General features: G+C 47.5%; 2 protein-coding genes across 3 annotated transcripts in view; one reads left to right on the top strand and one right to left on the bottom strand.

Annotated features, from left to right (window-relative positions):
* GNG12 (G protein subunit gamma 12) overlaps nt 1-5,316 on the top strand; it is an 82,242-nt gene extending 76,926 nt beyond the window's left edge. For both annotated transcript variants that reach the window (XM_055339616.1, XM_055339617.1), the window contains one exon: nt 1,557-5,316. In XM_055339616.1, coding sequence (XP_055195591.1) covers nt 1,557-1,682 — 126 coding nt within the window. In that variant the 3' untranslated portion in view covers nt 1,683-5,316. The remainder of the gene's footprint in view (nt 1-1,556) is intronic.
* A 14,690-nt stretch (nt 5,317-20,006) lies between these two features.
* On the bottom strand, nt 20,007-23,727 carry GADD45A (growth arrest and DNA damage inducible alpha). Its single transcript, XM_055339229.1, has 4 exons — nt 23,534-23,727; nt 23,202-23,303; nt 22,457-22,691; nt 20,007-20,685 (listed from the first exon to the last, which is right to left on the bottom strand). The coding sequence occupies exons 1-4, from the start codon at nt 23,575-23,577 to the stop codon at nt 20,572-20,574; spliced, it is 495 nt and encodes a 164-aa protein (XP_055195204.1). The 5' UTR covers nt 23,578-23,727; the 3' UTR covers nt 20,007-20,571.
* Between the last annotated feature and the right edge of the window lie 3,616 nt (nt 23,728-27,343).

Raw genomic sequence — 27,343 nt, 5'->3', positions numbered from 1 at the left:
CGTGATCTCTGTTCCGCCTTGGGACGGGGGTCCGGGTGGACACCCTCGTCGTACCTCTGGAGTTCGCTGAACGCTCCAGAGTGATCAATACGGGTGAAGTAGCCGTGGCAGCGAGCCAACGCGCACGGCCTCCTTTGTGAAGGGCGCGCTGCTTTTTAAATGCATGTAGACTATTTTAAGGACACGTTCTGCACCCAGGGGCAGTAGTGCCAGCCTTCGTTGAGCTCTGGAAGAAACGGGAAGGCATTTGTAAGGTCGCCTGGCTGCGCAGCCCTTGCCCCCCGAATCCCAAGAGGGGACGCGGCATTGCACGCCCTGGAATGTCGTGACGAATGCTGTCTCCTAGAGACTGAAGCAGTCACCTGATACATTCCTCCGGGCCTGGGGAGAGTCACCTGTCTCCAAAACAGGAGGCTGCCTATGCTGTTGACAGGCCCCAGCTGCCCCGTGCTCCTTGCCTGGAGGCTCTGGGCTGACGGTTCTGTGGGATATCCCACCCAGGCGTGGCATTTTCCACTTTTAACTCCTGCCAGAGGAAGGCACGGAGTCCTCCCGCTCGGGTTTGGTCTCTCCTTTTTATTTTCCCAAGCTCAGGGTTTAACAGTGACTGTCGAAGCTCTTCTAGAGCTTGACTCCCTCCCGCTCGCTCTCTCTCTCTCTCTCTGAGTATTGACTCCAAGCCAGGAATCCAGTTCCTGAACTCCGTTCTGAATTCCAGTCCTGTATCAAATACAAACGAAGGCACAACGTCCCCCGATGCACGTATACGTCCCCTCTCCCCACCCTCTGAGACATTTCAAGTCTATGGATAGTCCGTTGTAGCAACAAACACCCATAGGCTCTTTGCCAAGATCCACCAATGATTAACAGTTCGACACACGTGCCTTCTCGGTCTACACCCACACAACACACATCCTCTAAATAAACCAGTTGGAAAAAAAAATAAAAATAAAATAATAAACCAGTTGGAAGTCGTTCGCAGACATGGTCACTCTTCCCCCTTGATTACTTCACCACCTGGCTCCTAACACAAGGGCATCCTTCTTCACGGCCACAGTACGACGATGACATTTAGGATCCTCTGATAACCCAGCACACAGTCCGTTTTGGAAGGATCCAGGCGCGTGTTTTGCAGAAGGGTCCTCACTTTGGATACCACCTGTGTGCGATGATCCGATTCCCATTACTTTGGCAGGAATACGTGCCAGCTGGGGGGGGGGGGGACGTCCTCTGTGCTCACCCCAGGAGACAGGTGATGTCCTTTTGTCTGACCTTGAAGTCTGATCACTCAAGGCCAGAGCTGCCAGATTTGTCCATTTATGAGCCTTTTCCCCTTATTAACTAACAAGTAATAGAGGAGACTGAGGCTGGCTCTCGAAGTATCACCCCCACCGTCTTCCACCCAATGGGCCCGCATTCAACTCTGCTTTTTTTTTTTTTTTTTTTTGGTGTTCAATTTGCCAACATATAGAATAACACCCAGTGCCCGTCCCATCAAGTGCACCCTCAACTCTACTTTTAATGTCTGTTTGCTTTGGTTTTTTTCTACACGTCAGGTTTCAAAGGCATCAGCGGACCTCATGTCCTACTGTGAGGAGCATGCCAGGAGCGACCCTTTGCTGATAGGGATACCGACCTCAGAAAACCCTTTCAAGGATAAAAAAACTTGCATCATCCTATAGAGGAACAGTGAAAGGGCTCCTCGCCTCTCCTCAACAAAGCAAATTATGAGCAGCTCCTTGGAAGAAATTTACCTTCAGCTTATCTGGTAACCACTGCTAATAACTAAAATACTCTAACTTGGAATAATCGACTCCGACGTCTTTATTTTTCCAAGTTGCCTTTTCTTTAAAACACCTTTTTCTGATTTAATACGGAATAACGGTCTTCTTTTCCACTCGATAACTATGGTGTCCTCTTGGGTTACTGCTTAAGAAAAGTTGGTTTGGGCCATTTCGAAAAACAAAAACAAAAACAAAAACATGATGACTTAAGTCCTAAAGCCTTTACATCATCCTAGGGTTGTGCCGACCTGCACCGTGTCCCTGGGTGAGGAGCGCCGTGTGTGTAAGTCTTTGTATAAACACGTCTCAAGGCTTATTTCCTTGTTAAAAGGTCTCTCGGTTCCTCGGCTCCGGAAGCCAGGCCTCTGCCCTGTCGTATGTACGCAGTTCCCGTACAAAAAGTAAAGAACGTCCTAAGGCCGGAGCCACTGTAACTGAGTAAGGAAGACTCCTTGCTGACCTCTTAAGCTCATCAACTGCACCAAGTAAAATTAAAACCCGAACTACAGGCCCTCCTCTGAGGTTTTCCCAAGGGAGCCTTTGGGCTTCAGCGATCGCGGGTCTTGAGAAGGGGAAGAGGCCCCGGGCAGGACTGTGGGCAGCTGTTCCCCGGGGGCTCGTGTCCTCTGCAGTGAGGGGGACGTGCCCTGCAGGGGAAGGTCCGCCTTGATGCTTAAAGTAAAGGAGGGTCCACGGGAGCCCGGCGCAGAGAGAGCGAGAATGTGTGAAAGCCGTGGGCTTTTCTTAGCCAAACTTTGTGATTTCCTCCTCTCTGCCCTGCCCTTCAGCTCGCCTCTCCGGCCAGGACGGCTGTTCACAGAGGTGAGGCTCACCTCCCGGCCCCAACGGGGGGACCGTTTTGAAAGAACCCTACAGGAGCCAAAGTCATCAGATTTGTCAAATACCCGGGGGGGGGGGGGGGGGGCGTGTTCCCTGCTTGTCCCCACCCCCGGGGCAGGCTTAGACCTGGGGTACACTTGAGCGTCAGGGTGCCAGCAGCTGTCCTCAGGTTCCTGGATGTTCCTCTGGGTGTGAACGCAGCCCTCAAGTCCTGGGGCTTGCCCGTGGGCATCCCAAGGAATCTCCTAGGCCACAGAGTTATCTTAGTTTTATCAAAGAGGGAGGAAGGGCCCCCTTTTCTAAACGAAAAACGCTCCCTTAAGGGCGCACGCCATACACAAGCCTCTGATATTTTAATTCATCTTTAGTTCCTGAAAATATCTACTAATGAAGGATTAAAAGCTCACCTTCCAAAAGGATCCAGCCCCCAAGATGGAACTATTTACAGCGCTTTCCCCTAGTCCTACACGCTCTTGCTCTGCAACGCAAGCCCCCACCCTGCCCCGCCCCTACAGTCGCTCGTCCGGGTTCCGAGTCTGAAGCTGACTGGGGCTGAACAGATGCAGGGCTATTTTTAAGCTGCTCAAACCGAGTCAGGACTTCCCCAGCCACCTATCTTTTCAACATTATGAACTGCCCTCACTTTTCCAACATCATGTGAAAAATCATGCCACTGGCCTTAACCCCTTGACTTCTCCCGCTTGGTTTTGCAACACGCCCGGTTTCCAAGAAAATTACAGGCACCTGTTCAGGAGCGAGAGGGGTGACATTCGAAATGTGCACTAAAAACACATGACACTTAACGCTTCACTCCATGAGGCCTTTTCCTTTAACAAGTGTATTTTTCTACTGATGGTTTCAGAACACTAATCGTATTTTCATTCTGATTTTAACATTTTTCCTTAAGTATTTATAATGCAGCTTGTTAAATATTTTTATGAAATTTTATCATACCTACTCGGTATCTGTGCACCTCTTCAGTAGCAAGCATAAGTTTATTCTTTAGTACTGAATTATGTTCTTTTTAGCCAACGGGAGCCACGTAGGTTTTGCTCTCTATTTGTTGATATGCTTGTAGTGGGTAAGGAATGGACTTGAGGTCCCGGGAGGTTACATTTTTTGCCAGTCAGATATCATAAAGGCTAGGAGCACGACTGCCCTGTAGCTCTTAACTAGGCGTAGGGCATGTTCAAGAGAAGTGAAATCCCATCCTTTGACGCTGGACCCAGTGCGGAAAAATTGTAGCTAAACGTTGATTTACTTAACAGCTAGATGTCTATTTAAGAAAATCTATGTATAGGATATGCAGAAGTCACTTTTATTTATCAGGCTTTAATCTACTTATGAACCACGATTGAACTGTTCTGCAGCAGCTCGTTTATGATAATGGACAAATGCCCCGTATGCGGTGGGTTTCTTTCCCCAAAGCACCACTTTAAAGACACACTAATCACATAATATACGTGCAGCTTCTTGGCTTCATATCTAGGAAGCTATTTAAATAGGTTCATTATATTTTTGTCTTTAATACTGCTTCTGTCAACGCTGATCTTTTTTCTCATTCTTGTATGTTCGTTAGTGCATAAATCTGTCCAATCGAGGCCCCAGGACCATGGCAAAATTTCTTGACTCCAAAGTATTTTATAGAAACACTACCAGGTTGTCCACAAGGGTGGAGGTTGTAGTTACTTTTTCTTCCAAAAAGAATCTGGTTTTCACATTTCCTTACCTTATTAAAATCAAAGTGCCATAATTACCTTTTAAAGGAAGGGCCTGACCTGCTTTCTTTCTGTACTGTTTTTGTACTTTACTAATCTTTAAACTATCAAAGAAATTATACCAATGATTTAGCAATTTTGAGGCATAGGTTAGTTTAGGTAGTAAAAGAGGTGCTGAACGTTGTCTTCAGATGCCACCTTCTCAGCCAATTTACAACCAACAGAAGTGTTACCCGATTATTCCAGCTATTGATTGAAGATCTCTAGAGGCCCAAGAAATGAAGTACAGTACGTGTCAGTCCTTCTCAATAAAATATAATATTGGATTGTGTTATGAATTGTATTGATTTCTTTTATGGTGGAGCTGTTAATGGGAACAAGACACATGCATCAAATAGAATTATGTGTAAATTAAAATAGAACCCGTACCTAAAGTTGGGCGGCCTGGATCGTAGCCCTGGAGTGTTTTCCAGTCAATCTTGTGTCCCTGTGTCATGTGACTTTGGACAAGGCACTTCATCTTGCTGGGCCCCCGTTTCACCATCTGTAGAACAGGAGGCTTAAAGTAGATGATGGTGGGAACTTCCCCCAACCCCCCAGCAATGCCTCGGTCCAGCGGCCTACCCCCTCTACAGGTCCTGCCAACATGTCGGTGCTATAAGCTGCTTCAGATATACAATCGGTTCATCTATCACGTATGCTCATTTAATAGCTTTTGAAAGGCCCTTTTGTTACATAACTTTTTCTAGTTTTATGACTTGATTCCTGTAATGTCTTGTTTTTAGTCATGTAACTCTAAACATCCTTCACTTGATGTCTCAGTAATCTGCGTTTGATATATGGTTGAAGGGATTTTGTTATTTCATAGCATTCTTTGGCTACTCATCTGTCTAGCATCTTATTAACCTAAGCACTGTGATCATTGTTTGGAAATCTGTCCTATGGAAAGAATAAAAGCATTTACTTCACATGTACTTCACAGATTTGAAAGAAGTTTCATTAAAACGTTGTTCTCTTTAACAATGGATCAGTGCCTCACTGTATCATCCTACCCGTGGTTTGCTGAATAAATTAATAGAAGACCAGTTCTCTTCCCTTTCCCTCCATTCAGTTAACCTTTTCTGAACGCCTACTGAGAACCAGAAGTTGAACACAGGCTCTGACACTCGAATGAGCAAGACTCACACCAGCCTGAGCACAGCTCACAGTCCGGAGTAAGGTGGGTGGGAACGGCAGGTGCATAAACTAGTAATCAGAGTACCACGTGAGAAGGTGAACAGAGTACAGTACCGTGAGATCCCAGAGGAAGGAGAAGCAGCTCCGTTATCAGTGAAGTCTGAGAAGGTTTCCAAAGGAAACCTTTGGGTCTTGAGAAAAGAGAAACTTTGTAAGCACTGGAATGAAGTCTTGGGAGGAAGTGAAGGAAGAAGAGGAGAGTGGCCTCAAAACCAGGGTGCAGGGTGCTCCCATAGTACCCGTTTATCCTGTAAGCAACTGGAAGGCAGTGGAGGTTATTAAAGAGGAATGATACGACATCTAATGTGTGAGGGCTATTTCCTGTCCTGAGACACAACTGTGACCATGGAAACAGGTAAATGAAAAGGCCATTACACTCCCAATGACTCATATTCACCAAGTGTGTGCCAAAGGTACCCTACTCCTCCTTAGTTCCTTCTCCTAGGGCCAAGATTCCCGTGGAATGAAGGAAGAACATCATCATCCAGAAAGGGAAAAAAGGTGGCCAGTGACTGTCTGGTTATGGACCAGGCAGCAAACAATGATGATTCGTGCCTTCAGATGAGCCTTCTGTTGCTCTAGTTACTGTCTCCTTATCAGAGCCATCCATGCCTACTAAGGCCACTTAATTGTAGGCCAGCCCTGGGCAAACATGTACAGTTGGTCTCAGGAACCCCCACTTCAACTATCAGTTTTTTTTTTTTCAGAAAACAGTGTTTTCTTTGTCCTGAAGGAAAATACAATCCAAACAAATTCATCCTAAAATGCTAATGACTTAATGGTTAGTAGAAGATCACTGGAACTACAAAAGAGAACTATGGAAAGAGCAAAGCTTAGCATAAAGGGGCAAAAGTTAGAAGTTGTAGATCATCGAGAATTATACACATGAAGCATACCTATAGCCTATAAATTCTAGATCATCAATTATAAAAACAAGTAATTGAAATCATTGAGATACAGAATGGTAAGATCCCAGGTTTAGAAGTCTAAGAACTGTGCAACCAAAACATCTATGTGCAAGTTGCTACTGCTGGTCTCTAGATCCAGTCGCCACCCCCGTCCCCATCCTACCACACACACAATCTGTTTAGAGAAAAGTGACAGCCCTATTCACTAAAAGACTTTAAATCTGGTCCATAAGATAGTCATCCTGTGACATCATAAGGGCCCTGTGGATCCATAAGTTGATATATTAGGGGCAGGCCTAAGGCAGTCACACCCTGGAAAAACCTGGCCAGCAGTACCTGCTTCATTCCAGACAATGATAGACTGGAGCATTAATGTCCCCTAGGACCAGGTTAAGGACAAGCCTAAGTAAAAGCTGGCATGTGAACAGAATGGAAAAACCAGAAATAAACCCATGTTTATATGGTCATTCTATGACAAAGGAGGCAAGAATGTACAATGAGGAAAACAGTCTCTGTTAGATCGTGCTGGGAAAGAATGCAAAAACAATGAAACTGGACTACTTTTTATACCATATACAAACTCAAAATGGACTAAAGACCTAAAAATGAGACATAAAACCATAAAACTCCTAGAAGAAAACCCAGGCAATGATTTCTTTAACATCAGTCCATTTCCTTTCCTCCGGGAAAGGAAACAAAGGCAAAAACAAACTATTGGGACTACAGCAAAATAAAAGGCTTTTGCATAGTGAAGGAAACAAAATGAAAAGGCAACCTACTGAATGGGAGAAGATACTTGCAAATGATGTATCTGATAAGGGATTAATGTTCAAAATATATAAAGACCTTATACAACTCAACACACACACACACACACACACACACACCAATTAAAAATGGATAAGGGGCCCGAATAGACATTTTTCCAAGGAAGACATCCAGATGGCCAACAGACATGAAGCGGTGCTCAACATTACCAACATCAGAGAGATGTAAATCAAAACCACAGTGAGATACCACCTCACACCTGTCAGAATGACTAGACTCAAAAGAAATAACGTGTGGGGGTGAGGATGTAGAGAAAAGGAAGCCTCTTACACGGTTGGTAGGAATGCAAATCAATGCAACAATGTGAAAAACAGTATGGAGGTTCCTCAAAAAATTAAGAGTCAACATACCATATCGTCCAGTAATTCCCCTACTAGGTATTTATGCAAAGAAAACACAAACACGAATTTAAAAAGATATATGCAAAAAAATAAAATAAAAATATATATATGCACCCTTATGTTTATTGTAGTATTAAAATTTTAATTTTAGTATAGTCGACATAGTTTTAAGCGTACAATATAATGATTAAGCAATGCTATACATCACTCAATGCTCATCAAGACAAGTGTATTCTTAATTTCCTTCACCTATTTCACCCATTCCTCCACCCACCTCTCCTCTGGTAGCCATCTGTTTGTTCTCTACAGTTAAGAGTCTGGGGTTTTGTTTTGGTTTCTCTTTTTTTCCTTTGTTCATAATTCCACATATGAGTGAAATAATATTGGCATTTGTCCTCTGACTTTGAAATTACACTGTTTCATTTAGTGTAATATCATAGATCCATCCATGTTGTTGCAAATGGCAAGATTTCATTCTTTATAGCTGAATAATATTCCATCATTTTATATAAATATATATTCATATTCATCTATCCATGGACATTTCATTGCTTTCATATCTTGGCTATTGTAAATTATGCTGCAACATAGCCAAATTAGAGAAGCAGCCAAGCGTCTATGGGTAGATGAATGGATAAAGAAGAAGTAGCATACACACACACACACACACACACACACACACACAATGGTTTATTATTCAGCTATAAATAATGAAATCTTGCCACTTGCAATAACATGGATGGATCTAGGAGGGTATTACACCAAGTGAAATAAGCCAGTCAAAGAAAAACACGCACTATGTGAGTTCACTCATATGTGGAATCTAACAAAATTAAAAAACAAAAACAAAAACAGAAACCGACCCATAAACACAGAAAAGAATCTGGTGATTAGGGGATGGGGCAAAAAGGATAAAGTCAAGTGGGAAGTACAGACTCCTGGTTATGGAATTGATAGGTCACTGAGATACAAGGTACAGCGCAAAGAATATAGTCAACAGTATTATAATGTCATCATATAGCCACAGACGTCAGCTATTCTTGCAGGCATAGCATAATACACGGAGATGTGGAATCACTATGTTGTACACCTGAAACTAATGTAACATGTGTCAACCACACTTCAATTAAAAATTCTCAAAACAAACCCATGATGTAGTTCCTATTATTATCCCTGCTTTACATATGAGGAAATAGAAGCTTGAAGAGATCCAAATGCATATTTGATAGGCCTTTCAAAAACACTGAATTTTTTCATGAACAGTTAGTATGATGTAAAAGAAAGAACACGTGTCCTGGAATCAGGAAGTACAAGTTCTAGTCCAACTGCCACTAATTTGCTAGGCAACCTAAGGACCTTTAGGACTTCTGATCCTGTTTTCAGAAAAAAAGGATTTGAGAAAAGGATGAAGCCTGGGTAATTATTAGTATTTCTTCTAGCTTTAAATTTCATACAAATTTGAGAGATGAGAGCAATGCACTTTCAGTTACATTTTGCCATTTCCACTCCAGGTCATTTTACATTTTTTTCCTTGAATTAAAAATAGGAGGATCAAAGTCTAGAGTATGGGGTCAGGGAAGGATATGTGGGTTTGCTGTATGTAATTATAGGTATTTAAAAGATATTTTAAAAATCACTTCCTGATACTTCAGCTACTGACTCACCGGCAGGACTGGAAAAAATGTTTAAGGAAAAATGAATTGCAGAAAGGTATTTGATATATAGGCAATTAATAGAATTAAGAGAGCAAAACTCCAACAATGCCTACATAAGAGTTCAAAAACATAACTAACTACAAAAAAGAAAAATAGCTCCCTCAAATATTAAAGGTGAATAACAGGACATTTGGTTTTTAGAAGCAGGACAAAGAAGAATTCATTCATTTGTCGAAGTCCTATGAGGAATGTAGTAGTTCCTACTAGTCCTGTGCTAAATTTGTCCTAGGATAAACCCAGAAAAGACAAGGATCTCCCAGGATAGTTGGGGAAGGAGTTATAGGGTTGGGCTGTAGGAGATAACCAGATAAATTACTACTGAATGTGGTAAATGCTATTATAAAGAAGTTGGTTCTGAAAGAACAAGACAAAAATCACAGCAGGAAATATAAGTGGAAACAGAAATATGTAATATGCCTGATAGAGAAGTTAAGGTAATGATCATAAAGACACTTACTGGACTTCAGAAAAGGGTAGAGGACATCAGTGAGACCCTTGACAAAGAGATTTAAAAAAATAACCTGTCAGAGATGAAGAACTCAACAGATGAAATTAAAAATACAACAGTTGGAATAGTAGGCTACAGGAAGCAGAGGGGCATATCAGTGACCTGGAGGATAGGGTATGGGGAAACATGCTGAACAGGTGAGAGAAAATAAATGCTGCAAAATGAGAATAGACTTAGGAGAACTCAGCAACACCATCAAGCAGAATTAGCATTCACATTATAGGGATCCCAGAAGGAAAAGAGAGAGAAAAGGCAGGTGAGGTACAGAAAATGTATTTGAAGAAATAGCTGAAAATATCCTGAATCTGGGAAGAGAAGCAGAGATCCAGATTCAGAAGGCACAAAGATCCCCCAACATATTCAACCCAGGTCTACACCAAGCCACATAGTAATTAAAATGACAAAAAAAATAGTGATAATTTTAAAGGTTGCAAGAGAAAATAAAACAGTTATATACAAAGGAAACGCATAAGGCTATCACCTGACTTTTCAGCAGAAACTTTACAGGCCAGGAGACAGTGGCTCAATATATTTAAAGTGTGGAAAGGGAAAAATCTTCAGGCAAGAATAGTCCATCTAGGGGCGCCTGGGTGGCTCAGCCAATTAAGCATCTGCCTTTGGCCCAGGTCATGATCTCAGGGTCCTGGGACCAAGCCCCACATCAGGCTCCCTGCTCCCTACTTCTTCTCCCTCTGCCCTACCCTTCCCCCTGTTCATGCACTCACCCTCTCACTCTCTTAAAGAAATAAAATCTTGGGATCCCTGGGTGGCTCAGTGGTTTAGTGCCTGCCTTTGGCCCAGGGTGCGATCCTGGAGACCCGGGATCGAGTCCCACATCGGGCTTCCAGCATGGAGCCTGCTTCTCCCTCCTCCTGTGTCTTTGCCTCTCTCTCTCTCTCTAGGTCTATCATTCATAAATTAAATAGATAGATGATAGATAGATAGATAGATAGATAGATAGATAGATGATAGATAGATAGATCTTAAAAAAAAAAGAAATAAAATCTTAAAAGTCTATCCAGCAAGGCTATCATTCAGAATAAAAGATAAGAGTTTCCAAGACAAGAGTTAAGAACTCATGAACACTAAATCAGCCCTACTATAAATGTTAGGGGGGGGGGACCCTGAATGGAAAACAAAAGCTGCAAGTAAGAGTAAGAAAAATATGAAGCACAAAAGCAAAAATAAATATATATCTGTAAAAATTGGTCAAGAGAAGCACTAAATAGAAGAATGTAAAATATGATATCAAATATCTGAAACATGGAGTGGGGTACAGAATGAGTTTAAAATTAAGCAACCATCAGCTTCATATAGATCTCTAGATGCAGAATATGTTACATATAAACCAAATGGTAGTCACAAATCAAAGAGGAGTAACAGATATGCAAAAAACAAAGAATAAGGAATCCACGTATATCACTAAAGAAGACCAGCAAACCATGAAAGAGAAAAAAAGAAAACCACAAAACAATAATAAAATGGCAATAAATACATACCTATCAGCAATTACTTTGAATGTAAGTAGACTAAATGCTCGAATCAAAAGACAGCGGATTAAAAAAAAAGAAAGAAAAAGACAAAGGATGATGGAATGGATAGAAAAACAATACCCATCTATATGCTGCCTAATAGAGACTCATTTCACACCTAACTACACCTGCAAATTGAAAGTGAGGGGATGGAGAAATATTTATCATGCAGATGGCTGTCAAGATAGTTATATTGGACAGAAAAGACTTTAAAACAAAATCTGTAAAAAGAGCCAAGGACACTATAAAATCATAAAAAGGACAAATCAACAAGAAAATATAACAATTGGGGTGCTTGGGTTGCTCTGCTGGTTGAGTGTCCAACTCTTGGTTTCAACTTCAGTCATGATTTCAGGGTTGTGAGATCGAGCCCTGTGTCAGGCTCCATGCTCAGCAGGGAGTCTGCTTGAGGGTCTCCTGCACTCCTGCCCCTCCCCCTGCTTGTGCTCACTTTGTCTAAAACAAATCTTAAAAAAAAAAGATATAACAATTGTAAGTATTTATGTCCCCAACATAGGAGCACCCAAAACACATGTAGCATCTAAGAACAAACATAAAGGAACTATTCAATAATAATACGACAATAGTAAAGGACTTTAACACCCCACTCACCTCAATGGAAGGATCATCCAAACAGAAAACCGACAAGGAAACGGTGGTTTTGAATGATACACTGGGCCAGATGGATTTAAGATATATTCAGAACATTCCACCATAAAACAGTATGTATTCTAATACATACTCTTTTCAAGTACACATGGAACATTCTCCAGAATAGGTCACATATTAGGCCACAAAACAAGCCTCAACAAATTCAAAAAGATCAAAGCCATACCATGCATCTTTTCTGACCACAATACTATGAAACTAGAAATCAACCACAAAAAAAAAAAAAAAAGACAACCTGGGAATACCACAAATACATGAAGGCTAAATAACATCCTACGAAACAATAAATGAATCAAACAAGAAAATAAGAGAAGAAATAAAAAAGTACATGGAAACAAATGAAAATTAAAACATAATGGTCTAAAACCCTTGTGATACAGCAAAAGCTGTTCTAAGAGGGAAGTTTATAGCAACACAGGCCTAACTCAAGAAGCAAGAAAAGTCTCAAATAAACAACTTAACCTTACACCTAAAGGAACTAGAAAAACAAAACCCAAAGCCAGCAGAATGAAGAAAGAAGAGCAGAAATAAATGGTATAGAAAACACACACACACACACACACACACACAAATATAACAGGTCAATGAAACAAGGAGCTCTTTTTTTGAAAAAATTAACAAAATGGATAAACCTCTAGCCAGACTCATAATAGAGAAAGAGGACTAAAAATCAAAAATGAAAGAGGAGAAATAACAACCAACACCACAGAAATACAATTTTAAGAGAATATTATGAAGAGAATTTAAGAGAATATTATAATATATGAAGACATATATTATGAATATATGTCTAAGTTAGACAAATTAGACAACCTAGAAGAAATGGATAAATTCTTAGGAACATAACCTCCCAAAACTGAAGCAGGAAGAAACAAAAAATTTGAACAGACCAGTTACCATTAAGGAGATTAAATGAGTAATCAAAAAACTACTCGCAAACAGAAGTCCAGGACCAGATGGCTCACAGGTGAACTCTACCAGATATTTAAATATTTAATCAAACTATTTCAAAAAGTAGAAGGAAAACCTCCACATTCACTCTATGATGTCAGCTATCCCAAAACGAGATAAAGACGCCACAAAGAGAACTACAGGCCAAGATCTCTGATGAACACAGAAGCAAAGATCCTTAACAAAAATACTAGCAAACCAAATCCGATAATACAGTAAAAAGTATCATGGACCATGATCAAATGGGATTTTTCCTGGGTTGCAAGAGTGGTTTGACATTTGCAAATCAATAGGAGAAAGGATAAAAACCGTATGATCATGTCCATAGATGCAGAAAAAAAGCATTTGACAGAGTAAACACCCAGTCACGATCAAAGCCCTCAAAGTGGGCTTGAAGAATATACCTGAATAAAGGCCGCGTCTGGAAAAACCCACAGCAAACGTCATCCTCAATGGGGGGAGATCTGAGCGCTTTCCCCTCAGGCCCGGAGCCCGGCAGGGACGTCCACGCTCACCGCTGCTGTTCAACGTGGTACTGGAAGTCCCGGCCTCAGCCGTCAGACAACAAAAAGAAACAAAAGGCACCCAAATTGGTAAGAGCGACGAAGAACCAAATTAACAGAAACGGAGGAGAAACTAGCTTAGTCGAAATGAACACGGTCTAATTGGACGCTGGCTTCTCACTGTCCCCCCCGTTGGCTTACGAGGTTCCGGGGGGGGGGTCTTTTTTCTTTGACTCACCCTCTACTTTGCAAATACAGAGTAATTACGTAGAATACCTGCGAGGCACGCATACACAGAAAATCACTCGTGGGAGGCGTCATCGTCATTAGGTGACACGTGTCGGGCACCTCCAGGAACTGACCTAAGTGTTTTCCACACACGATCCCTTTAATCCTCGCAACAAACCAATGAAATACGCCTTGTGTTCATTCTCCCATTTTACAGGGGAAATCGCTGAGGCCCAGAGAAGGTACACTAACCTGCGCGGGTTCCAGCTATAGGATCAAGGACCGCCACCCCCCACCAAGGCCTTCCTGGCCGTAAGGGCCGGCTGTGTGGCCAGCTCCGTCCTTGACGGTCGTGCCGGGGGGCGACCTGAGGTCAGGAGGCTCCCCTCCAGGTGAGCCGATGCTCGTGAAAGGATTGCCTGGGTGACCGCAGTACAATGACGAACGGGGAGGCCATCGGAGTTAGGGGGTGATGCCGAGAAAGTGCGCGTAGTAGGTTCCTCCCGGACACTTGGCCGTAGGCGTCGTGTTAGGATAAAGCACGTTGGGGACACACGGACCACCCCTCGGTGATGAGGTCCAGGACGAGGGAGAGCGCGGTGGGGGACCGTGTCCTGGGGGGCTCCTTTAGCCGAGGCGCTGCCCACTTCCCAGGAGGCTCAGATCCACTTGGTCCCGTCCCCCAGGCTGACCCTGCGGCCCCCACCCCCGCCTCGGACAGATGCCCGGACTTCACCGTAACACCCTGAGGCTCGCTCTTCCTCACCCTGTGACCCTGGGGGAGCCTCTCCAAGCCTCAGCTGCTTCAGCGAGCAACCAAGTCAATAAATGTGAAGGCAGAGCCCCCAGGGGGCTCAGCGGGGGCGCCCAGGCCGTGACCTGGGTCTTGGGATCGAGTCCTGCGTAGGGCCCTGCGGGGAGCCTGCTTCTCCCTCGGCCTGTGCCTCTGCCTCTGTGTCTCTCGTGAAGAAATAAATAAAATCTTCATAAAAAAGTAAAATGTGAAAGTGTGTTATAGCCACAAAGTGCTATCAGAAAAATATGAACTAAAAAAAAAAAAAAAAAGAAAGAAAAAAATATGAACTGACTCCCTGCCCAGCTCCCATCTTGCAGCCTGGGCCGGGACCAAGCTGGGCCGGGTCCCCCATCCCAGGCTGGGGACAAGCTGGGAAGGGTCCTCCCAGGCTGGGCTGGGGATAAGCTGAGCAGGGTCCTCCCATCCCACCGAGGCACGTCCAGTGCACAGCAGATGGCTGCTCAGTGGCTCAGGGCCGCTCAGGGTGCGGGGCGTCCCGAGACTCAGCGACAGTCCCCGTAGGAAACTAGCAAATCTGTGTCCTCCTGGAGCACATCCTTCTTGGTCACAGCTCCTCCTGGAATCTCTTGGGCCAGGCAGAGAAGGCCCCGCTCAGCCCCCAGGGCCTGCGTCAGGGAGGCCCCCCCCACCCCGGGTCTGTGGGGCTCCTGCTGACCTTCTGGGGTGGGGGGGGGAGAGCCTCGAGCCCTCTCACGCTCCCCTAATGAGTTGCCTGGAGCTGAGCCTGCCCTGGGCCCCATTCAACCTGAAGCTCCGGGAGGGTCCTGAAGCCCTGGGGCTTTACTGTCAGCAGGACAATTGAGAAAATCTGACAATGCAAACACCTCACTTTATACAGCAAAACCCGGAGCCCCAGGCAGAGAGATGTGAATTGTTGGGGGGAAAGTTGAACCCTGTGCTCAAAAGGATTAGGACGGGAAGCCCAAGGGGTGAGGCCCGGGGCAAACACGAAGTCCTCGTCTAAAGGGAGGCGCCTCCCGGCTCCCGGGTGTTGCCATGTATGGTAATAGAAATCAGAATTCTTCTAAAAAATGCCTCCTTGTGTGAATGTTGACAACTGATTTTTTAAAAATTTAAGCATTTGCCTGCCAGATTTCTCTTAGCTGCCAGGTTTTGCACGGACCTCGGGAGCCTTCGCATCTTTTCCTCGCCTCTCACTCTAGTGACAGCACCTGCCTCTTCCCCCAGTGTTAATGGTTACCTTTAAAGTCTTAAAAAACAATTTTTTTTTAATTAAGTGATTGAAAACGCTGACTTGTAGGGCCCTTCGTGGCCTGGCTCCCACCAGCCTTCCCAGTTCATCATCTATTGTCGGAAAAATGTGGATCCTAGAGCCGGCTTGCCTCCGTCTGCGCCCTGGGGTTGGGGCTTCCTGGCAGCGGGGCTCTGGGCAGACTCCCCCTCTGCGTCCCAGGCTCCTCATCTTCCAAGTAGTCCCCACTTCACGGTCGCTGGGAGTGAAGAGCTTAGAGCCGCGCTCAGCCCGTAGTAGGCTCTGAGCGTGTCGTTGGCCGCAGAAGCTCGCCCCATGCCTTCCGACTGCAGCTGCCCCTCCTAGGACTTTGCAGGGTCTGCTGGGAGGACCCCATCCCGCTGGGCTCACTGGCCGGCAAGCTCCCCCGGGAGCACTCACATCATCACGTCCTGCGTCCCACCCCTGCCTCCGTCGTCAGGCATCGCCACTGGAGGCAGGGACCTTGCTTTCTCCCTTTCGTACCCCAGGACCTAACACAGGATGCCAGGCACCTCCTTTCAATCAATAGTGTCAAAGGAATAAATGGGCCGATCTTGATTTTTCTTATTTGATTGTAACCCCAAGGTCAAACAGCCCCCTCGGCTGCATCTACGTAACCTCTGTAGCACCTGTCGCAGGACCAGATCCATAGTCAATTAAGTAATTTCTGTGGTTTGCAAAAATACAGAGCCCGTGTCTGATGGGAGGGCTCCCCGCCATCCCCGTGGGCCCTCCAGAGGCTTCTCCCACTCGCAGTTCCTTGGGCCTTTCCTGTTACCCGGCGCTCCCTGCTTTCGATCAGATCTTTGATGTACGGGTCTCGGGTCTCGTTGCTTGAGGTTCCTTGAGGCCAGAGTAGGTGCCTGATTTTCCCACCATAACCACCCGGTTCCTTGCCCAGAGTGAACACTCCCTACGTATTTCTTGGTGTTCTTCATGAATTCAGGCTTTTTGCAGAGTTTCTTAAGTTTTTCTAAGGATTGTTAAAAAGAAAGAAAAAGATTCAATTTCAGGGACGCTGGTCCCACATTAAATCACGCCGTCGGGAGTTTTGTCCGTTTCAAAGACACCCATCTCGCTGCCTGCAGCCTATTGCCACATGTCAAAGAATAAAATTTAATATGTAGAGTTGACAATTAAGGAAACGATGATTTCACAAGCGTTACAGTAAAGCATCTCAAAAGATGCTTTGGAAATGCTGCTTCCGTTGGCAGGACCAAAGTGCTCTTTCCTAGAAATAACCCCTTTTTATTTAATTGGGAAATGATATATTATAGGAGATCCGTTACTTCAGGAGTCCCTTTATTACAGAAGTTTAACTTAGTGGGGACCTCGGTTGATCGTCGTAAACACCGCCGCCGCCTCCCTGGACGCTGAAGCGAAGTTGCGGGGGGGGGGGGATATAGGTATTTTCCACATACAACACCCCGGGGGTAGACGAAGGGCCTTTTGTTCCTGCGGTGACATTTCCACCTACTTGCAATAAGTGGGCTTAGTAGCACTTACGGCAACAAGTGAAGAATATTAACATCAGTCAGAGGCAGACGTTGCCCAGGGAATTGCACGCTTGCTTCCAATCGACTCCACTGCTTCAACGAGTGGGGTTCTCAAGGCCGCGTTAACTGTGCTATGCTGTCAGAATAACAACAGAATTAAAAAGCAAAAAAAAAAAAAAAAAAAAACAGTTTTGCTTTATTGTTGGGATCTTCCCGAAACAAAACAATCTGAAGAACGGATACTGCGGCTTCGTATCTCTAAGCTCTATGAATTTATAGATTTGAAACTCCCCCTTTCTCAAAACAAACATGTTTTAAGGCATCAGGGAAGCCTGTGTGAGGATCTTTAGGCTCCCGATTGCTGTCACTTGCGTTTCAGGAATGGGCCCCATTGAGCACCGCTCAGGAGCCAGGTGGTTTGCATTTATTTCTAGATCATTCGTTGAGTCAACAGATATTAATGCAATACCTACGGCTTGCTGAGAAGAGCACTAGACCTTGGGCTGCAGTCGTGAAGCCGACATGAGCTCTTACGTCCGGGGAAGGTATGGTTTTGTAGAAGAGGGAACAATTCTGGGTCATTTTACCTCCATTTTACAGATGGGAACGAGACGCAGAGGACTTGGTGCTGGCAGCGCTCCGTGGTCTTTACACCAACACTGCTGCCCTCATCTCTGCTTTCCTGGCTTAAGTCACTCGTTTTTGCAAGGGTTTTTTTAAAATTTTTTTAAGTCTTATTTATTTATTTGAAAGAGAGCGAGCTAGCAAGCGCGAGCAGGGGGAGCAGCAGAGGGAGAGGGAGAGCAGCCCCCCGGCCCCCGCTGAGCAGGGAGCTGCCCCAGGACTCCATCCCAGGACCCGGGATCACGGCCTGAGCCGGCGAAGGCAGCCGCTTAACCGACGGAGCCACCAGGCGCCCCTGTGCCAGGGTTCTTACTCAAGCAACTGCAGAAGAGGATTGAAAATCCTTAGGAAGATAAGAAAATCCTATTCAAAACTCCCTGTGCTCCATCTTTCGATAAAACACGTATTATATGCCACTTCCGTTCTGGACCGGGCACCAGCTGAAATAAAATGCAATGAGCTTGAACAAGGCCTAGGGGATCCCTGGGTGGCTCGGCGGTTTAGCGCCTGCCTTTGGCCCAGGGCATGGCCCCGAGGTCCTGGGATCGAGTCCCACGTCAGGCTCCCAGCATTGAGCCTGCTTCTCCCTCCTCCTGTGTCTCTGCCTCTCTCTCTGTGTCTATCATAAATAAACCTTTAAGAAAAAAAAAAAAAAACAAGGCCTAAAAGCCCACATTTCTAGCAGACGTGAAAAAGCGGAGACAATTGCGAGGTGAAGGGCTCCTGGGTCTAGGCTATTCATAAGTCGCAGAAACTTGGAACTTTTGTTACCATTAGTTGGTTTGGTTTCTCTCCCGACTATTTTTTCCTATAATTCCACGTAGTCGTGACAAGGACGGGAGACGGATGGCGGGGGAGCTGTGCGGGGTGCCATTTGCCAAATAGGCAAAAACAACAACAAAAAAAAATCCTGCGGACCGAAGCTATGTTCGGCTTCTCCTCAGTAAGCACTTTTGCTTTCCTCGGCGGCGCCCACGGGGACGGCTGCCGCTGGTTACGGGCGGCTGCTCCAGCCCGGAGGGGACTGTCCTGCTGAAGCCTCTCATCGGTCTCGCGCTCTTCTCCCGCGTCTCCTCTACTTTAAGCAGAGCCCTGAAACCGCGGCAGGGATGCTCCGCAGAGAGACCCGGAGCTCCCCAGAGGAGGCCCCGGGAGCCTTCCCAGGCCAGGTCCCTGTTTGTTCCTTAAACGCGGCTCTGCAAGCTGCACAGCCTTGGACTGCTGGTCCCTCCCTGATCGTCACCTCCAGCCTCTTATCCCAGCACCCCCTTTCAGCCCCGTGTTATCTCCCCCGAACACTGGTCCCGTCACTCCCGGCGTGAAGGCCTCTGCTGAGTCCCCAGTTTACGGGAGGAAGCCCCTGCTGCAGGGGGACACAGGATGCCCTAGGAGCCCCCTGCAGGGGGACACAGGATGCCTAGGGAGCCGGGCCTAACCGCCCCCCCCACCTGATCTCTGCCTTCCCCTCTGCACCGGAGGCGCCCACAACCAGCCTTTGTTCCCTCCGCAGGGTTTGGTCTTTCAGGGCTTCCACACCTTGGCACAGACCAGTGTTGCTGCCACCAACATCCTTTTCCTCTCTAGCTGGGGAAATGAAACTCGAGTTTAAAGACCCACAGAAAGTGATCTCTCCACTGTGAGACTTCTCTGGTCTTGCAAGTAACTTGGATCACTTGCTCCTCTTTGCTTCCTTAGCATTTTGCATTTATGCTTCCTAGGACATTGGGGTCACCAAACAATAATTATTCAGTTTTTTTTTTTTGCAAGTGTAATCTCTAACACTTCCCTAACTGCAACCCCAACTCCTCTTAAACCACCTTTGGTTTTTGGACTTTGGACATAGTGTAGAGTAGGGCACCAGTAAAATGTCTGTTAAAGTAATAAAACTATGCACGTCCAGCACAAACGTCTAGAAGCAGAAACATATACATACATGCACACCTAGTTTTCCATGCAGAGACACATATACTACAGATAGATGATTTCAGAAGGGTTTTTTAATTTTTCCATATAAAAAAACTTGTTTAAAATACATTCTAACTTAAAAGAAACAAAAGCACACACTGAGAAACGATGCAATTATTCCATACCAGTTTATTGCAGGTATTGTGTTTCAAAAAATTTATAGCATAAATAACTTCTCATGTCATAAAATAACTTAGTACAATTTATAATAAAACTTTTGAGAATTTAACATCTCATCAAAATACAATAAAATATGGTTTTAAAATAGGATTAACCCTTTCTGCTTTTCTTTTACTTGAGGGCATATAAACCAAAAATACCCAAGCTACTGCTGCACATTTGAACTTTAACAAAGCACATTTGGTTTATTTAAATGTAACTCAACCATCCTAAATTAATACATAGTTTGTTTTCCTTCCTGCGTGGTTCTTTGTAATTTTTGTTCCTTTTGACTTGTATTTGTTTCAACACAGCTTCCTTCTTCATTTTCACCTCTTTCCATCTGCAAAGTCATCTAGCTCCGGGCCCCCGGAATCTGTAGTTGAACTCACTCAGCCCCTTGACATCAGTTTCTGTAATCCTTGCATCAGTGTGGGGAGTAACTGCTTGAGTAACTACAAAGGTATTTCAAAACTTCAGTGCAATTTGGTTCAGTTATTTTCATTCAGATGCCATCACCGTTCAGGGAGGTTAATCACTGGAACCCACTGATCCATGTAGCGACTTTCCCGGCAAAAACAAATAAGTTGACTTAAGGCAGGATCCTTCCACTGTGAGGAATGGGGATTCTGGAAACAAATTGAGAAAAAAAAATACATTTACTATTAAAAAAGGAAAAAAAGGCAGCATTTACTAATAATTACACTCATTTCGAGGGAAAGACAACTTGAGCATTCTGTACTTTGGCTGTGTGACAAGAGACCAGTTACAACCATAAAAAGATCAATTTTTCTTGGTAGCTGATTTCTGGGGAAATCACTACGTAATGCTCTAAAGCACACCCTGCAAGCATGCATGGGTGCAGCCCTCCGCACCGCGAACGTGGGACTGCAGGATGTTTATTGCATTTTTGCAGGAGAGTAGCATTCACAGGCTTGTCCCCTGGAAGCCACCTGAGCGAAACAGCTCGGACAAAGATCTCCATGCCCCGAGCGCAGGGAGAGGCGAGCCCCGAGCCCCTAACAGTTCGCTGGAACTGCCACCGGTCATCCTCCCCAAAGACAGGGTGGTAGTTTCCAGGACACACAAATAGATTAGGCCGCCACTTACCTAGACCAGCCCATAAGTGGTAGAATGTAAAAGACAAAACTGTCCTATTTATCTCTGGAAACACAAGTTATCTTCCCACCAAAGGTAGTCATGGGGGAGGGGGGGAGGTCCATTAAAAAAAAAAATCCAAGATTGCAAAGAAAAAATTCCCATTCCGTCCTCTTCATGTATTTCTAGGGAATTAATAAGGTCGGTCTCCTACACCGCTTCTATTTTTAGCTTGGAGCGCTGGAGGACGAGGCCGACTCCTTAATGAGGGGGAGCCAGGAATTTATTTGGCTGAACCTAATCTGCCTGCTAAGGGAGTCGGTCACGGGAGGCAGCGCCAGCGCCGCGGAGGTGGGGAGGGGCCGCCGTGCTGACTCACGAGGCTCCTTCCCCGCGGCTCCCGCGTGCTCGGACACGTCCCGGCCGGCCTGCCCGCCCGCCCGGGATGGGGCCACACCTGTCGGCTGCGGTCAGGAGCTCAGCCCCGCCACCGACCCCGGGGCTCACGGGCACCAGGACCTCCGGCCCCGGCCCCGTGCACCACTCCCCCAGCCTCACCGTCACCAGGACGGCCGGCCCCGACCGCGTGCACCACCCCCCGACCGCGTGCACCACCCCCCGACCCCGTGCACACACACACACACACACACCCCCCCCCCGCCTCACCGTCACCAGGACCTCTGGCCCCGTGCACCCCTGCACCCCTGCCCAGCCTCACCGTCACCAGGACGGCCCGCCCCGACCCCGCGCACGCCCACCCCCCCTCCCCCGGCCCCGTGCACCCCTGCACCCTGCCCAGCCTCACCGTCACCAGGACGGTCCGGCCCTTCCCCCGTGCACCACCCCTCGACCCCGTGCACCCCTCCCAGCCTCACCGTCACCAGGATGGCCGGCCCCGACCCCGTACACCACCCCCCAACCCCGTGCACACCCCCCCCCCCGCCTCACCGTCACCAGGACCTCTGGCCCCGTGCACCCCACCCTGCCCAGCCTCACCGTCACCAGGACGGCCCGGCCCCGACCCCGTGCACCACCACCCCCCCCCGGGCCCCGTGCACCCCTGCACCCCTGCCCAGCCTCATCGTCACCAGGACGGCCCGGCCCTTCTCCCGTGCACCCCCCCCCCCCGTGCACCACCCCTTGACCCCGTGCACCCCCCCCCAGCCTCACCGTCACCAGGACGGTCCGGCCCTTCCCCCGTGCACCACCCCTCGACCCCGTGCACCCCCCCCCAGCCTCACCGTCACCAGGATGGCCGGCCCCGACCCCGTGCACACCCCAACCCGCACCCCCCAGCCTCACCGTCACCAGGACGCAGTGCAGGTCCGGGGGCTGCTCGGCGCCCTCGCTCGCGGGGCCGGCGTGGGGCTCGAGGAGCAGCAGCTCGGCCAGGCGGCCCGGGTTGCTGACGCGCAGGATGTCGATGTCGTTCTCGCAGCAGAAGGCCTGGATCAGGGTGAAGTGGATCTGCAGCGCCACGTCCCTGTCGTCGTCCTCGTCGGCCGCCAGCAGGCACAGCACCACGTTGTCCGGGTCGCTGCGGGCGGCGGGGGCGGCTGAGCGCGCGGGCCCCGGGGTCCCAGGGTCGCGCCCGCCCGCCGCCCCCGGGCCAGGTGGGGGGCTCCCGGGGGCAGATGAGGGGCTCTACGGGGGCAGGTGGGGGCTCCCCGGGGGCAGATGAGGGGCTCTGCGGGGGCAGGTGGGGGCCCCCCCCGAGGACAGGTGGGGGCTCCCCGGGGTCGCCTGGGGGGGCTCTCCAGGGGGCAGGTGGGGGCTCCGCGGGGGCAGGTGGAGGACTCACTCCCAGGGGGCAGGTGGGGGACTCCCCGGGGCAGGTGGGGGGGGGGGCTCTCCGGGGGCAGGTGCGGGGCAAGTGGGGGGGCTCCACGGGGTCGCCTCGGGGGGGCTCTCCCGGGGCAGGTGGAAGACTCACTCCCCGGGGGCAGGTGGGGGGCTCCCCGGGGTCGCCTTGTGGGGAGCTCTCCGGGGGCAGGCGGGGGCTGCGCGGGGTCGCCGGGGGGGGGGGGGGGGCGGGGCCCCCACTCACACGTTGAGCAGCTTGGCCGCCTCGTACACGCCGACGGTGATGGTGCGCTGACTCAGGGCTTTGCTGAGCACCTCCTCCAGGGCGTCCCCCACCTTGTCCATCCTGCCCGGGAGCCAGCGCCGGCCGCGTCAGCCCAGGCCCGGCCCGCCAGCCGCCCTCCGACCCCATCGCCCTCCCCGACGCCGCCGCCAGGGCCCGCGGGGAGGGGCGCGTCCGCCCGCCCGCCCGTCCGCCCGTCCGTCCGCCGGCGCCTCGGGGGCGGTGCCCGGGGCGGGCGGGAGGCGCCCCGCAGACCGCGCGGGCGAGAGGCGCTCGGGAGGCCGCCGCCCTACCTTTCGCTCTTCTGCTCCGCGGCCGAGAATTCCTCCAAAGTCATATTGCAGCTGCGGGTCCGCCCCAGGGCGCGCGTGCGGGCTGCTCGGGCCTCTGCGGGCGCGCGGCGCCTGGCGTCTGCACCGCGTCCGTCCGCCCGTCCGTCCGCCCGCCCGTCCGCGGCCCGCTCCGCCCGCCCCGCCCCTGCGCCCGCCGCCGCCGCAGCCACTGGGACAAAGGCCCCCTCGCCGGCCTTATGGGGCCGACCGCAGCCAATCACCACCCGCCTCATTTGCATGCGCACAGCCATTGGGTTATGCAAATCAGCCTGCCCCGACCATGTGACCCCGGCTCCAGGACCCGCGGGGAGAGGAGCGGAAGGGGGCGGAGCCACGCGGAAGGCGGGCGGCCTAGGGGGCGGGGCGGGCGGCCTAGGGGGCGGGGCGGGGAGGGGGAGGGCCGCGCAGGGAGGGGGAGGGCGGGGAGGGCGGGGAGGGCGGGGCGGGTCCGGAGCCGACTCTGATCCTGTGGGAGGCTCCGAGGAGGGTGGGGGCGTCTCTGCAGCGGCGGGGCGGAGGGGTGCCTTCCACTTGAGCCCCGAGCAGGCTGCCAACTGTTTTTCTGGTTGGTGCACATTTTTTTATTGTCGTTTCATGTCTTTTGTTTTTAGCAGTTGCTATTAAAGTCTATTTCCAGGGCTAATGCACCCAAGTCTAGTAATTATTAGTAAGCAGGTTACATAAAAAGAGTGTTTCAGACCTCTGGGGCAAAGTTGACTTCAGAAGTGTTGTTTATGTAAGTCTAGGCAAGCTGCTTATTAGTAGTAGTATTATTTCGGTGCCCTGATGGCTGGTTTGATTTATTTTTGGAAGGTTGCAAGGGTTGGAAGCTCAAAAAAGAAAAATCAACACATTTGTGTTTGGTAATGGCACGGAACCAAGCTGGAATCTTTTCCACGGAAAGCAGAGAGGCTTCCCACCTGCCCAGGGTGACTCTGGAAACCCTGGTCAGGAGGGGGGGCCGCATGTGCATTTGCTGGACTTACGACCCAAATTCACCTTTCCCAGAGAGCTTTTCCCAAAGGAGGACCCTTCTGCACCGCCCCAGCTAAGAGACACACACGTCTGACGCCCACACAAGTCTAAATTCAAAATACTCTCAATATGCCCTAAGCTTCCTTTCACAAGGCAAGTATGTCACTACCTTCCACAGAGAGCCTGTGATCTCACTGTGAGTTATTGATGTTAGATGCTGAATCATGAAGCTGCAGCTATAGGACCTTTTAGTCATACGCTAAAATTTCACCTTTGAGATAATGGCAACCTGTGGGTGGAAAGCAAGCAGAAGTTACACACTTCTGAAAAGCAGACTTCAGTGGATAGACTTTGACTTCATAGGTTGAAAGTTCTCGCCTTTGTTTTATGAGTGTATGCGATAAATGCAAGAACAAGTCTTAAACCTATTGAAGTCACCAAAAGTGGTGAAAATGCCTCCCGTATGCTCTCATTCGAAACAGTGCTTTGCATTATTAAGGTCTCCGGATAGCCAGAGGTCAGAGAAGTAATTTTTTGCAAAGGTGCATAGGAGTTTTTGCACCTGCATGTTTGTATCATTCTAGACGAAATATTCTCCAGCTCTCTTGATCTTAATTTAGTGGAAAAGAAAAGTGATATGTTGGTTTTCTGGCTCATTTGTTTGAGCTGACATTTTGCACTTAATCCCTAACTGCACCGTCAGCAAGGGGCCGTGTTTGAGTGAAGGAATGGCCACGGCCAAGGGCTAATTTACCCAGGGGTGCATGTGGATTTCATACCTGAGCCCTAAATCCTAACTTGTAATGCCTTTGTTAAAGAATTCCTCAAAACTGAAATCTAGGTGGGTGCTGAAATACTTTCAGTTCTGCAAACCAAACCCGAGTCACAAACAGGGCCTGAGTCATCGTTCGGAAACTGTTGAATGTGTTCTATGGAACTTCAAGGTTCTATCCACTAGGTGTTTCTTACAGGTTCTTTGGGAGAAAGTGTGATCACAGCAAGTGACAAAGAATTAGGGAATTATGTGAGTTTATTGATAGCAGGCCCTGTGACTTCCTGAACTTAGTGTTCTCAGCATCTCATGCAGTTTCTGCATTTGACAAAACAGTCAACGTTTTATTAAGTTGACTAGAATCCGAGAGCTGAACAAGATCTCAGGATCCAACAGTCCTGTGCGGTGCATGACTCTTCTTTAAGATATTACACCTGTAACTGATTTAAAAAAAAAAGTTTTGGTATCACACTGTATACCAAGAACTGTACAATCCCTGGTCCTTTGCCTTTAAAGTGTTTGCCATCTAATTGGTATGCCCATGCTTGGACTGGTTTTTGGGACAAAATAGTGTGCACTGTCATCAGCTAGCTGTGCTGAAAGTCCCATGACTTTAGTCATCTGAACGGAAGCTGTAGGACAGAACCCATGTATTGTTTAGGCCAATTCAAATGAACCACGGCCCTGATAATGCCCCACCCAGGTCAACTGTATACAGTGAAAATGTGGTATGATGTGGTTATTTCTTAACATAGGCTTAGTCCCTCACTCGAAAACTATACTGTGGTCTACATTTGGCCTCAAGGGAAAGGGACTTCAAGTGTTATGGGTTCTCTGTGAGCTAAGCCTAGCCTCCCAGTATTCAAAAACACTCATTTGTCATGCTTTCTGACTCAGATATGTTACATCATTTCACCTCATTGCTGAGTCTGCCTAGAATGTTTCATCAGGGATTGTCTTCCAGCCGTGGTCCTCTTGGCTGAAAGTAGGAGCCCCCATTTCCCTACAGTTAGGTTACCGCTATATATCAGAATGATCACAGATGAGGATTTATTTCATAAGCACTTATTTGCCCCGGGCGGGGGGGGGGGTGTTGCTATCCAATGACAGATCAGAGGAATGTCCCGCAGTCAGTATAGAACCTGTGTGCATATGTTTTTTAAAAAATAACTCTAATAGGTGAAATCATTTTAAAAACTATTCCAGGTAGCCCCGAGTACTTGACCTGCATAGGACTACAGTGACCTGTAGTAATATTTGTAAGGATGCCAAATGGTTTTATTCGGAAACCAGGTGAAAATATGTACTCAAGAATTGTTAAATTATTTTACTACTGCTACCTACTGTGCATGTTGAGTCTTTTTGATATTTTTCTTTGCTTTTATTATATGTGTAGTGTATTTCTACTGATTCTATAGTGTAGAAAAACCCTTTTTCTCAAAACTTAATCCTATAACATCCAAAGGAAATATGATGCTTATTATTTCAGTATTACATCATTTTATATATTAAAGGAGATCCATTAAGCTATGATACAGTTACCTAAGTATAACTATATAACTATTATATTTTATTATTAAAAATCATAAGATTTCTGATATATTTTTTCTGTAAGTCTGGTATAGCTAGTTTCTAAAGGCACGCTGTGAATTTTCTTTATTTTTTTCTCCCAGAGAAGGTCATTCAGACAAAATTTACTGTCACCTAAAAATGTGTTGTTTTTTAGGATCAATGTTTCCACTTGAATTTAACATAAATGTTTAGCTTCTTGGACTATCCCTGTGGTAGGCAAATTCCAAGATGACCTCAATGATCTCTAACCCCTGGTGTGAAGCTCTGTATATTCCTCTTCCCTTGAGTGTGGAAAGAATCTACGCCTTGTTTCTAACCAACTGAATATGGCAATGGTGCTGGGCTATCACACCCACGATCATATTAGATTCTGTGGCAAAGGTGAAAGGATTTCACAAATGCAATTAGGTACCTAAATCAGCTGACTCTGAGTTAATTGAGAGGGAGATTAG

The sequence above is a fragment of the Nyctereutes procyonoides genome, unplaced genomic scaffold (genome assembly GCF_905146905.1).
Source record: "Nyctereutes procyonoides isolate TBG_1078 unplaced genomic scaffold, NYPRO_anot_genome, whole genome shotgun sequence".
Lineage (NCBI taxonomy): Eukaryota > Metazoa > Chordata > Mammalia > Carnivora > Canidae > Nyctereutes > Nyctereutes procyonoides.
The sequence above is the reverse complement of the archived record's forward strand: the minus strand, read 5'-3'. Positions and strand labels throughout refer to the sequence as shown.

Coding starts and splice junctions, on each gene's coding strand:
- GADD45A (XM_055339229.1), bottom strand. CDS start 23,577: ATGACTTTGGAGGAATTCTCGGCCGCGGAGCAGAAGAGCGAAAG. Junction 23,304..23,533: donor GCGGAGCAGAAGAGCGAAAG/GTAGGGCGGCGG, acceptor GCTCCCGGGCAG/GATGGACAAGGTGGGGGACG. Junction 22,692..23,201: donor GCGGCCAAGCTGCTCAACGT/GTGAGTGGGGGC, acceptor CGCCGCCCGCAG/CGACCCGGACAACGTGGTGC.